The sequence below is a fragment of the Myotis yumanensis genome, unplaced genomic scaffold (assembly GCF_028538775.1).
Source record: "Myotis yumanensis isolate MYYU_CA2020_CCGP unplaced genomic scaffold, mMyoYum1.0.hap1 SCAF_3, whole genome shotgun sequence".
NCBI lineage: Eukaryota > Metazoa > Chordata > Mammalia > Chiroptera > Vespertilionidae > Myotis > Myotis yumanensis.
In genome coordinates, this window is record NW_027223754.1 from 41,235,789 (window position 1) to 41,249,232 (window position 13,444).

The 13,444-nt window shown below is 40.4% G+C and overlaps 1 protein-coding gene across 1 annotated transcript in view; it reads right to left on the reverse strand.

Annotated features, from left to right (window-relative positions):
* Positions 1-3,169: 3,169 nt before the first annotated feature.
* Positions 3,170-13,444, reverse strand: part of IPO5 (importin 5) — a 62,961-nt gene continuing 52,686 nt past the window's right edge. The window contains exons 24-26 of the mRNA XM_070408696.1: positions 7,171-7,399; positions 4,545-4,686; positions 3,170-3,922 (exon numbers count right to left, since the gene is read on the reverse strand). Coding sequence (XP_070264797.1) covers positions 3,836-3,922; positions 4,545-4,686; positions 7,171-7,399 — 458 coding nt within the window. The 3' untranslated portion in view covers positions 3,170-3,835. The remainder of the gene's footprint in view (positions 3,923-4,544; positions 4,687-7,170; positions 7,400-13,444) is intronic.

Below are 13,444 nucleotides of genomic sequence, written 5' to 3' on the forward strand. Positions count from 1 at the left end.
TCTAACCCTAACCCTAACCCTAACCGTAACACTATCCTGGGGAGAGCCATAACCAATAACCTAACCCTAACCCTAACACTATCCTGAGCAGAGCCATAACGCTAACCCTAACTCTAACCCTAACCCTAACCCTAACCCTAACACTACCCCTAAGCCTAACCCTAACCCTAACACTATCCTGGGCAAAGCCATAACCCTAACCCTAACCCTAACCCGAACCCTAACACTATCCTGGGCAAAACCATAATCCTAACCCTAACCCTAACCCTAACCCTAACCCTAACCCTAACCCTAACCCTAACATTATCCTGGGCAGAGCCACAAACCTATCCCTAACCCTAACCCTAACCCTCACCCTAACCCTAACACTATCCTGGGCAAAGCCATAACCCTAACCCTAACCCTAACCCTAACCCTAACACTATCCTGGGCAGGCAATAACCCTAACCCTAACCCTAACCCTAACCCTAACACTATCCTGGGCAGCGCCATAACCCTAACCGTAACCTTAACCCTAACCGTATCCTAGGCAGAGCCCTAACCCTAACTCTAACCCTACCCTGGTCAGAATCATAACCCTAACCCTAACGCTATCCTGGGCACAGCCCTAACCCTAACCACACTATCCTGGGCAGATTCATAACCCTATCCTAACCCTTACCCTAACCCTAACACTATCCCGTGCAGAGCCATAATCTAACCCTGTAGTCAGTAAACTGTGGCTCTTTTTCCCGTTGGGTGTGGCTCTTCCACAAAATACCATGTTCCCGTGCACGCGCATGTACAATGCTATTGAAACTTCGTGGCCCATGCGCAGATGTGGTTTTCGAGCCTTTATTCTTCAACTCCAGAATTATAAAAAAAGTTGCCTCCTAGTACAACACTGTTACGTTAGTTTTGATGATTTCACTTTTCAAATGTACAGCATTAAAATACTCCAAATGAGTTATGCTATAAATTTCTAATATTTTTGCATAGAATTTACTTAAATCCTGTTACAAATTACACAGAAAATGTAAGAGCAACACACGTCTTTTCACTTCCAGAATAGTTCAGGATCATAAATATATCATTTCTGGCTGACATGCAAAGCCACTAAATTTTGTACAAAAGGTAAAATAAAATTTTCATCTTGAGTAGACAAAATGAGGTATTAAGTTTCCCCAGATAAATAATGGAATAACACTTTACAATTACTTATGAGCCCTAGATTGCAGGTTCTTGTCTCAGTTAACAACTTAAATACCAACCTTCCCTGAATAATCTTGATTCATCTGCAATTGCTTTTCTTTTTTAAATACGTTTTTATTGATTTCAGAGTGGGATAGAAACATCAATGATGAGAATCATAGATTGGCTGCCTCCTGCACACCCCACACCGGGGATGCAGCCTACAAACCGGGTATATGCCCTGACCAGGAATTGAACCATGACCTCCTAGGTTGATTCTCAATCACTGAGCCATGCCAGCTTGGCTCCAATTTTTTCTATTAAGGATTGTCAGTCTGCAATTGACTTATGCCCATTTATTCCTTAGACCGTTTAGTGGTCCATCTTCTGACTTTCCCATTAATATTTAAACTAGCTGCCAAGAGGTTCTTAACAAGTGCTTTGCAAATACTAGATTCTCCAAAACAATGTAGTCATCTACAGATCATACTTCCATCTGAACTTAGGCAGGCATGCCACATTTCTAACATGTTTTAAGTGTAGCAATAATTAAAAACAAACCAAAATTGCTCCAGCTAATTGGCTTTTTAAACTCTATGTAAGAAAGCAGAAAGGGGTTGTCTTGACACACTTACTCCAATAAGAATACAGGGTATATAGACAGACAACAGTAAGGTGATTTCCACAGGGAAAAAGGGGGTGGAGGAGTTACATGAGGGTATAGGGGGGATAAATAATAATGGAAGACTTAGCTTGGGTAGTGAACACACAATATGATTATATACACTTGTTCATCTGAAACCTATATATTTTTATTAACCAATCACCCCAATAAAAATTTTTAAACATGATTGTATATAATAAAATGCTAATATGCAAATTGACTCAACGGCAAAACTGGTTGCTATGATGCACACTGACCACCAGGGGGCAGATGCTCAACATAGGACTGCCCCTTGGTGGTCAGTGTGCTCCCACAGGGGGCATGCCACTCAGCCAGAAGCTGGGCTCATGGCTGGTGAGTGCAGCGGTGGTGGTGGAAGCCTCTCCTACCTCTGGGGCAGCGCTAAGAACTGCTCAGGGGATGTCCACCTGCCAGATTAGGCCTGCTCCCCGAGGGGTCCCAGACTGCGAGGGTGCAGGCTGGGCTGAGGGACCACCCCCAGTGCATGAATGTTGTGCACTGGGCCTCTAGTATGGGGTATAAAGTAGCTCCAAATATTACCCCACACACATTATAAATGTCAAATAGGTACACACTAAAAGCAATGACTGTGATGGTGAAGTCATTCAACATGTTATTCTGCCAGACACTGAAGCTTCTGGGCTAATAGTGTGCTGAAAACTAAAAATACATTTGGAAGGTATCTGCTACCAAGTGAACCATCTTAATATAATCTGCTGTACTTTCTATTCCATTTCAGATTTAGTTTTAATAAAGTAATGCAAATCATTTAAAGAAAAAACCTTTAATTTTAATTCTGATCTAAGCATAAAATGCATTTATATATCACGGTTAAATTTAGTACAAACTATAAAAATGTTAACACTGATGTTTCAACAGAAATCTATTAAGATCCTTTAGAAAAACTAAAGAAACAAGTCATTTACTGCTGTGAGGTTAATACATAAAGGGAAAAAAACATTCACACATTTTACTGAATTTATCAGAAAATAATTTGTCATCTCTCTCATAAAATTAAATTTAAAAGTTGTGTGTGGCTCCATAGCAATTACAATTTGCAATGAAAATACTAAGCCAAATCTTTTATCTAACTAGAACAATCCTAGTTTTAAAAAGTCACTAATTGTGAACAGAGCAGATGTAGCATTACTTAGCTTAAATTAAAGTGGAAGTTGGTAAAAACTAAATGTTTTCAAGTTTGAATGGCACAAGGAAAATATAAGAGGGAAAATAAACATTCAGAGCCATAGTTACTACTTTAAAAAAATATTATTCTTAATAAAAACAAATGAATCAAAGCCAGACCGTATGGAATTTTTACACAAACTTCTTTGTATTTCAATGTTGTTTATTGAGGAGTGAACGAGAGACTACTGCCAAGACATGCCAACGACACTTCACATTCAAGGGCTGGAAGCTGAAAAGCTTTTGGAACTGAGTCACATCAGCCTTTTGGGAAAAAGAACCCAGTGACATTAAATATGACATCTTCGTGCTTGTTTTGTCTTCAGCTTTCCCCTCAATTTTTGGATCTAGTAGTTTGCCGGGTAGGCTTCTTTCTACCCTACAAAAAGACTCACACTCAATTAATAGAATTAACACTAGGTGTATAGCAATTTGTTTTAATACACATCTATGCTGAATAACGGATCTTAAAGCTGATGGTCTTAAATTTCCTTATGTCTAATGAGGAAATGAATTTAATTTCCCTTCCACCTTGATGGGCGGGCTATACCAATAGAAAAATATTCTTCAGTGCTACTGTAGGGCTTACGGGGACTTCTTCAGTGGTATGATAGAAAGCCATCTGAACACCATTCTGAAACCCAGTGCTTCTCTTCCTGCTGTTGTGGCTTTGCAGAAGAATGGCCAACACACAACTCTACTGCTCTCTTTTGCTCAAAAACAAAACAAAGAAACCTAAACAAAAGGGTAAACGTTTATTCGGAGTCAGTTTTCTGGTGGTGATCTTAAGGCCCTTCAAGCAGAATTCAGGAGCTCCTGTATGGCCGCCTGATGCTCAGGACTGAGGTGTGCTATGCATTCAGTCCACAATCCTCCAGAAGTCTAGGGAGAAAATTTTTCACAGATTTAGGTCAAGTGCAATCAATGATCATTCAGAAATATTTTAATGATCACCATCTGGTGGATGGCAATAATGACAACGTTCTTTCTTTACAAATAGATTAGTTTGATGAATATCATTGTAAAAGCAAGAAATCGGTTCATTTCTTTAAAGTTCATTGCACTCACAGTAAATTTTCTTCATTTTTGCATGGGGAAAGCTATGCTAGGTAGGTGACCTAGTAAGTAACCAACACACATGAATTTAGGGAGTAAAAGTGATTTAAAAATATAATGCTTTAAGCACTGTAAGTATACACCCGCTGATTTATTAGGAGACCAGGTGCATCTTATTTTCTTCACAGATATGCAGGCAAATCTATATATAATAAGAAAGTGCTAAGCACCAACTGAAAGGTTCAAGATGTCTCAAATGTAAGACATATTTTAGTTGAAATATATAATGAAAACATATAATCTGAGGCTTGGAGACAAGAGAATATAAAAACAATATAAAAACAAAATTTTCTTAATTTATTAGATTTGCTTCTTGTAAGAATATGAATCCCTACTCCAAAAACTCAAACAATCCCCCCCCTCCCCCAATTTAATCAAATCAACTGACCTGTACTTGGCGAACTACATTAGCCAGACGCTTGGCACAGGGATCTTCATGTTTAATTGCCTCATGCATTTCTCCTTCTGCAATTATGCTGAATATTTTGGGCAGATTGGTATTGTTTGGGCCAAGAACAATTGGATGATTACTGACAAAAGAGAAGAAAATCATTATAAATAAAAACTACAAGGAGAAATCACTCAAGCACTCATATTTGAGCATAACTTCCCTCCAATAATGAATTTAGTAATGTTTTTTATAGAATGATTATGCATTTACTAAAATCAACTACCTTTTAAAATCCAGTAGGAGAAAAGCCAGCTAATTTTACTTATTAGCTCTTCAGTTTCTTTCCATGTAAATTAGAAAAAATATTGGCTTATCCCTCAGGGCTGTTTTAAGGGCCAAAAATGGACTGCTCTAAGTACCTTAAAAATGTGACATTAAAAAAAAAAAAAAATCCAAAAATCAGATATTAACAAGAATAACAGCTTTTTTTCCCCTTAAATTAATTTTTATTAATTGATTTTAGAGAGAGGGGAGTGTGTGAAAGAGAAACCCTGATTTGTTGTTCCACTCATTTATGCATTCACTGGTTGATTACTATATGTGCCCTGACCAGTGATCACATTCACAACCATGGCGCATCAGAATAATGCTCCAGCCGATCAAGCTAACCATGTTCTTTTTTTTTGTTAATCCTCACCCAAGGATACATTTCCCAATGATATTCAAAGAGAGTGGAAGGGAGGGGGAGAGACACAGAGAAAGAAACATCCATGTGAGAGACACACATCATTTGGTTGCCTCCATAGATTGAGCCCAGAAACTGAGATACACACCCTCGACTGGAATCAAATCTGAGACCCTTTGGTCTGCAGACTGGCACTCTATCCACTGAGCAAAACCAGCCAGGGCAAGAATAACAGCTTCTTAACACAAATTTTATTTACTTATTACAAAATGGTTTCTAAATTTACAGTTCAAATCCTAGATAGGCATATTGAGAATAAGCCAGAAAATAAACTGCAGGCAGGCTTACTGCAAAGAAATACAACAGTGAACCGAACTAGAATTCCCGAGTAGTCATTTCCAAGGGAGATGATCAAATAGTATAGTGGAGAACTGGTCACTTCAGAGGCAGACGTAGGTAAGGAGTGTGTGGTCTCCAGAATGGCTGTTACATTCCATAATGATGTTCTCAGCAGGAAGACTCAAACACAATCATTTGTGTGAATGTGAGCTTATAGGCAAGGAAGAATATGCCTATTGGCTCAATTCTACAAACTTCCAAGATAAGTGGTTATAGCCCTTGAATTTATTCATGAGCTAAAAGCAGTAATTGAGACAGAGCCCAGATCTGACAAATATTCAGGAGAACTTGGACTTATAAAACAGACCACCAGAGAACACGCCTTTGATTTAACAGCCTCTGTAGCCTCCAGGTTGTTGTAACTCTTATATTTACTCATGGGCACAAAATAATATTAATAATGCCAAGACCCAGAACCAGATCTTGATTGCCAGTCTGGTATACTTGCTGATATCACTGATTCTTGAATCCAAACAAAAACACCTGAATTTCAGAGAGCAAAATAATGGTACTAACAATGTACCTCAATCTCATTCTACTAATAAATTATATGTCAATTATACCCCAATAAAAAGGAAATTTAAAAAAACATCTAAAGCCAAGTAAATAGATAGGGTGGGATGGGAGAAAACTTTAGAAGGAAACCTTAAAACATCAACATTCTATAATGCCTCATCTGTTGAAATTCCATAAAAATAACCCAAATCAGATTATGAGGCCATCTTAACTGTAATATACTTTGTTAATATTTATATATATAAAAATCTAAGTGATCATCCGACCATCCAGTAGGTATGATGCGCACTGACCACCAGGGGGCAGATGCTCAATGCAGGAGCTCCTGAGCTGTGGTGACTTGGCACCTTGGAACCAGAGAAGAGGAGGGAGCCCGATTCCAGGGTGAGTCACCTGAGAACCACCCTCTTGCAATGCGGGACCCCTTAGGGCAGTGGTTCTCAACCTTCCTAATGCTGCGACACTTTAATATAGTTTCTCATGTTGTGGTGACCCCCAATTTCATTGTTACAAATTGAACATAATTAAAGCATAGTGATTAATCACAAAAACAGTATGGAATTATATATGTGTTTTCCGATGGTCTTAGGTGACCCCTGTGAAAGGGTCGTTCGACCCCCAAAGGGGTTGAGACCCCACAGGTTGATAGCCGCTTCCTTAGGGGATGTCAGCAAGCCGGTTTCAGCCTGATCCCTGCAGGCCAGCCCAAGGGACCCCACCTGCCAAAGGTACTCTGCTCACTCCGCAGACGCCCTTCGAGCCACGGTGCCACCCCAGGTGTGTCAGCTAGGGTTGGGGACTGTGGGAGGTTAGCTCCAGGGTGTGTCTGGCCTGTCTGGCCCAGTCCTGCCCCGCCAGCCACCTTCTAATTAATTTCCTTTCAATGTGCACAAATTTGTGCACTGGGGAACTAGTGATTTTTGACAGCAAGCATTATTACAAACCTACAGACCGGAGGGCTGTGCACAAGAAGCACTGTTTTATGTGAAGGGAAAATAAATTAGGTCTATCTGTCCTTCTTACCTTTCAATCAGATCACACAGATAACTGAAAGTTTGAACAGCTTCTTCTTTATCTTCATGTAGTGGAAGCCAAGACAACCAGTGTGGTAGGACTTCTTCAACGTTCACACAGTCAGGTTTGAACTTCATAATTTTCCCTACTGCTGAGATGCAGTTCTCTGTAGCATTGACATTTTCTTTGGTCTTAGAATCAACAGATTGAATAACTCTTACCAGCAGTGGAAGTGCTTCTAAAATAAGCATTTGAAAAAGGCCAGTTAAAATCTCACATTTTCTTGCAAACAAACATTAATATTTCTTTTATCTTTGATCCAGTTATTGGTTATACTGAAGAAATGTTTAAATGTAAGGAATGTTTTGTTATCTTGGCTACAAACATAGTAATGAAAGGAAGATCGCCCCAAAAGAATCAGGAACATTAGCATTCTGTTAACTAGACACACCAAGAAGTTAGTATTCCCCCCAGGTTTATTATTCTCCTGGTCACCTCAGTGTTCTTAAGTTTTAAAAAGCTGTCCAGCTGTACTCATGTTAAACGTACAGGGACCTACAGTATGCTTTAAAAGTCCTAAAAGTGATGTCAGACGAATGGTAGCGTGAAAGGTTCTCTTGGCGTCTCCCCCTGAAACTTTAGCAAGTTGATCGATTATAACTCAATAAAGGATTCTCTGCTCAATATAGAGGCATGCCTGAGAGCTGTGCATTGAAGCATCCAATGGTGGGCAAATAAGAATGGGAGGTGAGAAGGAAAGCTCATCCTGGAGATGGCAGGAAGATGGTGGTAGCAGGCACTTCCTTTGGTCGGGAGTAACAGAAAGTCTCAGCGCGCACTCCATGAGCAGTGAGAACAGTGGCTGAACCAGCTGAGACTGTGGCAAGGACACTGTACAGGGATTCTGTTGCTGCTGAGCAATAGGTATTTCAGACAAAGGAACAGATCCACAAAGCCCTGCCTCACCCGCTGGACTCCCAAAACTTGCCTCCCATCACCCATGGTCTTGGGTGGAGCATATTATCTGCAAACGGAGAGCTATTGCAGCAGAATCGCTGGCTCCCTTTTCCCTCTGTAAGGAGGTCTGGAATCACCATTACCAAGAGGCAAAAAAAACCCCACACCCCCAAGCAGCAGGGCTGTTCTGTCTGACAACAGCTGTGGAGGTCAGCTGAAGGATTTCACATAGGGAAAAATCTTATGATTCAGCACCACCTACTAGAAAATAGTAGAAGACCTCTTGCGAGAAAGCTGCTAGAGAAAGGCCAATAATACATAGATGCCTAGACAGAAGTGACCAGCAAATACCATGAATAACCATGGTAGTGAGTAAGCTCAGAAATAAAATGAAAATCCCCAGAAAGCAAACTGGAACACATGGAAATATGTGATAAAATATGAGAAAATACTGACAGGCAATTTAATGCAATCAGAAAACAAATTAGTTAGTGTTATGTACTTTACTAAAGAGACTAAAACTTCAAAAAAAGAACCAAACAAAAATCCTGGAAATGAAGCATTCAATTAAGGAGATTAGGAGTAAACTAGTGAGCATAGGAAACAGAGCAGACCAGATGGAGAAAAAAATTAGTGATGTTGAAGTAGGAATCTAGAAATGCAGAGGGAAGAAAAACGAGACCTGAACATAAGAGGGAAAGGGAAAGGAAGAAAGGAAGAAAGAGCCTAGTAGGTGTGGCTCAGTGATCGTCAACCCAAAAACCAGGATATCATGGTTCGATTTCCAGTCAGGGCACATGCCCAAGTTGTGGGTTCAGTCCCCAGTGTGGGGTATGTAGCAGGCAGCTGCTCAATGATTCTCTCTCATCATTGATGTTTCTACCTCCCTCTCCCTCTCTGAAATCAATAAAAATATATTTTTTTAAAAAAGCACTATAAAAACTGACTCCATCATAAAAAGCAATCCTATATAATAGAAGCCTAATATGCTAAGTGTCTGGTTGTCCATTCAACCAATCAAAATGTAATATGCTAATGATATGCTAAGGCTGCTCAACTGCTCGCTATGACATGCACTGACCACCAGGGGGCAGACAATTGACCGGTCGACCAGTTGCTGTGATGTGCACTGACCATCAGGGGGCAGACGCTCCGAATGGTAGATTAGCTTGCTGCTGGGATCTGGCCAATCGGGACTGAGTAAGATGGGTCAGACATGCCCTGGAGCCCTCCTGCGTCCCTCCCCAGCCCCAAATGTGCACTGGTGAGGTCCCTTGGCCTGATCTGCGCCCTCTTGCAATCCGGGCTGAGGAATCCCCCTCTGCCCCAGTGCATGGATTTTGTGCACCAGGACTCTAATATAAGAATAATAGGCATATCAGAAGAGAGGGAGAAAGGATCAAAGGGCCTATTCAAACAAATAGTGGATGAGAACTTCCCAAACCTATGGAAAGAACTAGATCCTTGAATCCAAGAAACAAACAGAACTCCTAGTTACCTCAATCCGAAGACATCCTCTACAAGGCATATTGTATTAAAACTGTCAAAAATTAATAACAAAGAATAAATTCTCAAAGCAGCCAGTGAAAAGAAGGAAGTGAACTACAAAGGAAACTCATCAGGGTATCATCAGACTTTTCAGCAGAAATTCTACAAGCCAGAAGAGAGTGGAACCAAATATACAAATGACTGAATGAAAATTCGTGTGTGTGTGTGTGTGTGTGTGTGGGGGGGGGTGGGGGGTGGTTCCCCCTCAGCTTGGCCTGCACACACTTGCAGTCTGGGACCCCTTGGGGGATGTCCATCTGCCAGCTTAGGCCCACTCCCCGGGGGAACGGGCCTAAGCTGGCAGTCAGACATCCCTCTGGCAGCCCGGGAGCCCTCAGGGGATGTCTGACTGACGGCTTAGGCCCGCACCCAGTGGAGAGCGGGCCTAAGCTGCAGTCAAACATCCTTAGTGCTGCTGAGGAGGCAGGAAAGGCTCCTGCCACCACCTATGCACTCGCAGCTCTCAGCCTGGCTTGTGGCCAAGAGGAGCTCCTCCTGTGGGAGTGCACTGACCACTGGGGGGCAGCTCCTGCATTGAGCGCCTGCCCCCTGGTGGTCAGTGCGTGTCATAGCGACTGGTTGTTCCGCTGTTAGGGTCAATTTGCATATTACCCTTTTATTATATAGGATAATATATCCAGCAGAGTTATCTTTTAAATATGAAGGAGAGATAAAGACTTTTCCAGACATACAGACGCTGAGGGAATTTATCACCAGAAAACTTCCATTGCAGGAAATACTCAAGGGGGTTATTCCACCTGAAACAAAGAGCATAAGGTCACAACACTATGTATGAGTAAGATCAACTTATAGCATAAACAGGGGTAATTTGTAACAACAAAAACATAAAAGGGAAGGGGGTAAAGGTCTGAACTGGCAAAGGAGGATGGAGATCAGATGCATATATACTGCTGTATATATGCAACTTTCTTTTTCATAAACCTAATGGTAACCACACACAACCTCCAAAACAGACACATAGCTTAAAAAAAAGGAAACAGAAAAGAAGTATAAAATACCTCCAAACATAAACGACAGAAACACAAAGGAAAAAAACAAATGGAGTCACAGAGCTACCAGAAAATAAAGAATAAAATGGCTATAAGAAATCCTCATACATCAATAATTACCCTAAATGTAAATGGACTGAATTCACCAATAAAAGGCACAGAGTAGCCTTTAAAAAAACAAACAAAACCCAACCATATGCTCCCTTCAAAAGACATATCTAAGCTGCAAAGGCAAAAATAAACTCAAAGGGTGAAACCTGGCCAGTGTGGTTCAGTGGACTGAGTGTTGTCCCATGCACTAAGAGGTCCTGGTTTGACTGTCAGTCAGAACACATGCCATGGTTGCAGGCTTGATCCCCAGTAGGGGGTGTGCAGATGGCAGCTGATTGATGTTTCTCCTATCTCATTGATGTTTCTATCTCTTTCTAAAAAATCAGTAAAAACATAGTTTAAAAAAAAAAAAAGATGATTCTTCAAGCAAATAACATCCACAGAAAAACAGGTGCACCTCTGGCCAGTTTGGCTCAGTGGATAGAGCATTGGTCTTCAGATCTAAGGGCCATGGGTTGATTCCGGTAAAGGGCATGTACCGTGTTTGCAGGCTTGATCCCTGGCACTGGTAGGGGCACATGTGAGAGGCAACCAATCAATGTGTCTCTCTCACATTGATGTTTCTATCTTCCCCTCCCTTCCACTCTCTCTAAAAATAAATGAAAAAATATTCTCGGGTGAGAATTAACAACAACAAAAAGAACAGCCATACTTACATCTAACAAAATAGATTTCAAGGTAACAAGAGACAATAGGACATTTTATAATGCTAAAGGGGACAATACATCAAGAAGACTTAACTCTTCTTGAAAAATATCAGGAAGCACTGAAATACATAAAAAGCAGCTACTAACAGAAAATAAAGGGAGAAAGATCAAAACACAATCAGAGTTAGGGACCTTAATACTCTATCGACAGTGCTACATAGATCATCCAAACAGAAAATCAATAAAGAAATACTGGCCTTTAAATGACACACTAGACCAAATGGACATACTTGACATTTACAGACCCCTTCATCCCAGAACATCAGATTATACCATTCTTCTCCAGTGTGCATGGAACATTCTCAAGGATAGACCATATATTGGGTCATAAAACTAGCTTCAACAAACGCAAGAACACTGAAATTATACCAAGTAAAATTTCTGACCACAATGCCTTGAAATTAGAAATGAATTGCAAAATGGAAGTAAAGAAACCCACAAATATGTGGAGATTAAATAACATACTACTACAAAATGACTGGGTCAAAGAAGAAATAAAAGGTGAGATCAAAAGATATATAGAGTCAAATGAGAATTTCAATCTGATATAACAAAACTTCTGGGATGCAGCAAAAGCAGTAATAAGAGAGAAGTTTGTATCATTACTAGAGGCCTGGTGCGCAAAACTGGTGCAGGGGTAGGGTCCCTAGGCCTGGTCAGTGACAGTGATCAGGGTCAATCTGTGGAGCAACTGGCAGGGTGATCAGCCCCCCCCCCCCCCCCCCCCCCACCCCACTGGCACCCGCCTTAGCTAGCCTGGGGCCTGCGGGCAGCAGCTCCTGCATTAAGCGTCTGCCCCTGGTGGTCAGTGCACATCATAGCAACTGGTTGTTTCACTGTTCAGCTGATTTGCATATTGGACTTTTATTATATAGGATGGACTAACTCAAGAAACAACAGAAATCTGAAATAAACAACCTAATATCAGGGATATTACAAGGATGCCCACTCTGATTCAACATAGTACTAGCCAGAGTAATAAAGGCAAGAGAAAGAAATAAAAGGCATCCAAACAGGGAAGGAACTGTCACTTTTTACAGATGACATAATTCTGTATATAGAAAACCCTAAAGACTCCACCAAAAACTATTTGAAACAATAAACAAATACAATCAAGTGACAGGATACAAAATCAATTTGCAAAAATCCATTGCCTTCCAGTATACTAACAATGAGACCCTCAGGAAAGTAAACAGAAAAAAAATTCCTTTTGCAATTGTGACCAAAAGAATAAAATACCTAGGAATAAACTTAACAAAGAATGTGAAAGACCTATATAGTGAAAATTACAAAGCACTGTTAAAAGAGATTGAAAAAGACATAACAAAATGGAACAATATTCCATGTTCATGGATCGGAAGAATCAACAAAATTAAAATGGCCATATTAACCACAGCAATATCCAGATTTAATGCAATACCCATCAAAATCCCAATGTCATTTTTTAAAGATAGCGAACAACAACAAAAAAGATTTGCATGGAACGACAAAAAACCCCGAATAGCCAAAGCAACCCTGAGAAAAAAAGAACAAAACCGGAGGTATCACACTACCAGACTCCAAATTATACTACAGAGCTATGATAATCAAAGCAGCATGATACTGGCAGAAAAACAGATACACAGATCAATGTAAATGGGCAGCTAATTTTTGAAAAAGGAGCCATAAATACACAATGGAGAAAAGAAAGCCTCTTCAATATATGGTGCTGGGAAAATTGGAAAGCCACATGCAAAAGACTGAAATTAGATTAGTTTGTCCCCATGTAGAAACATTACTTCAAATGAATCAAAGACCTGAATATAAGATCTGAAACAGTAAGTCACACAGAAGAAAACATAGGTACTAAACTTAAGGACTTTGGTTCTGAGAATATTTTATGAACTTGACCCCAAAGGCAAGGGAAGTAAAGGCAAAAATAAATGGGACTGTATCAAACTTATTCTGCAC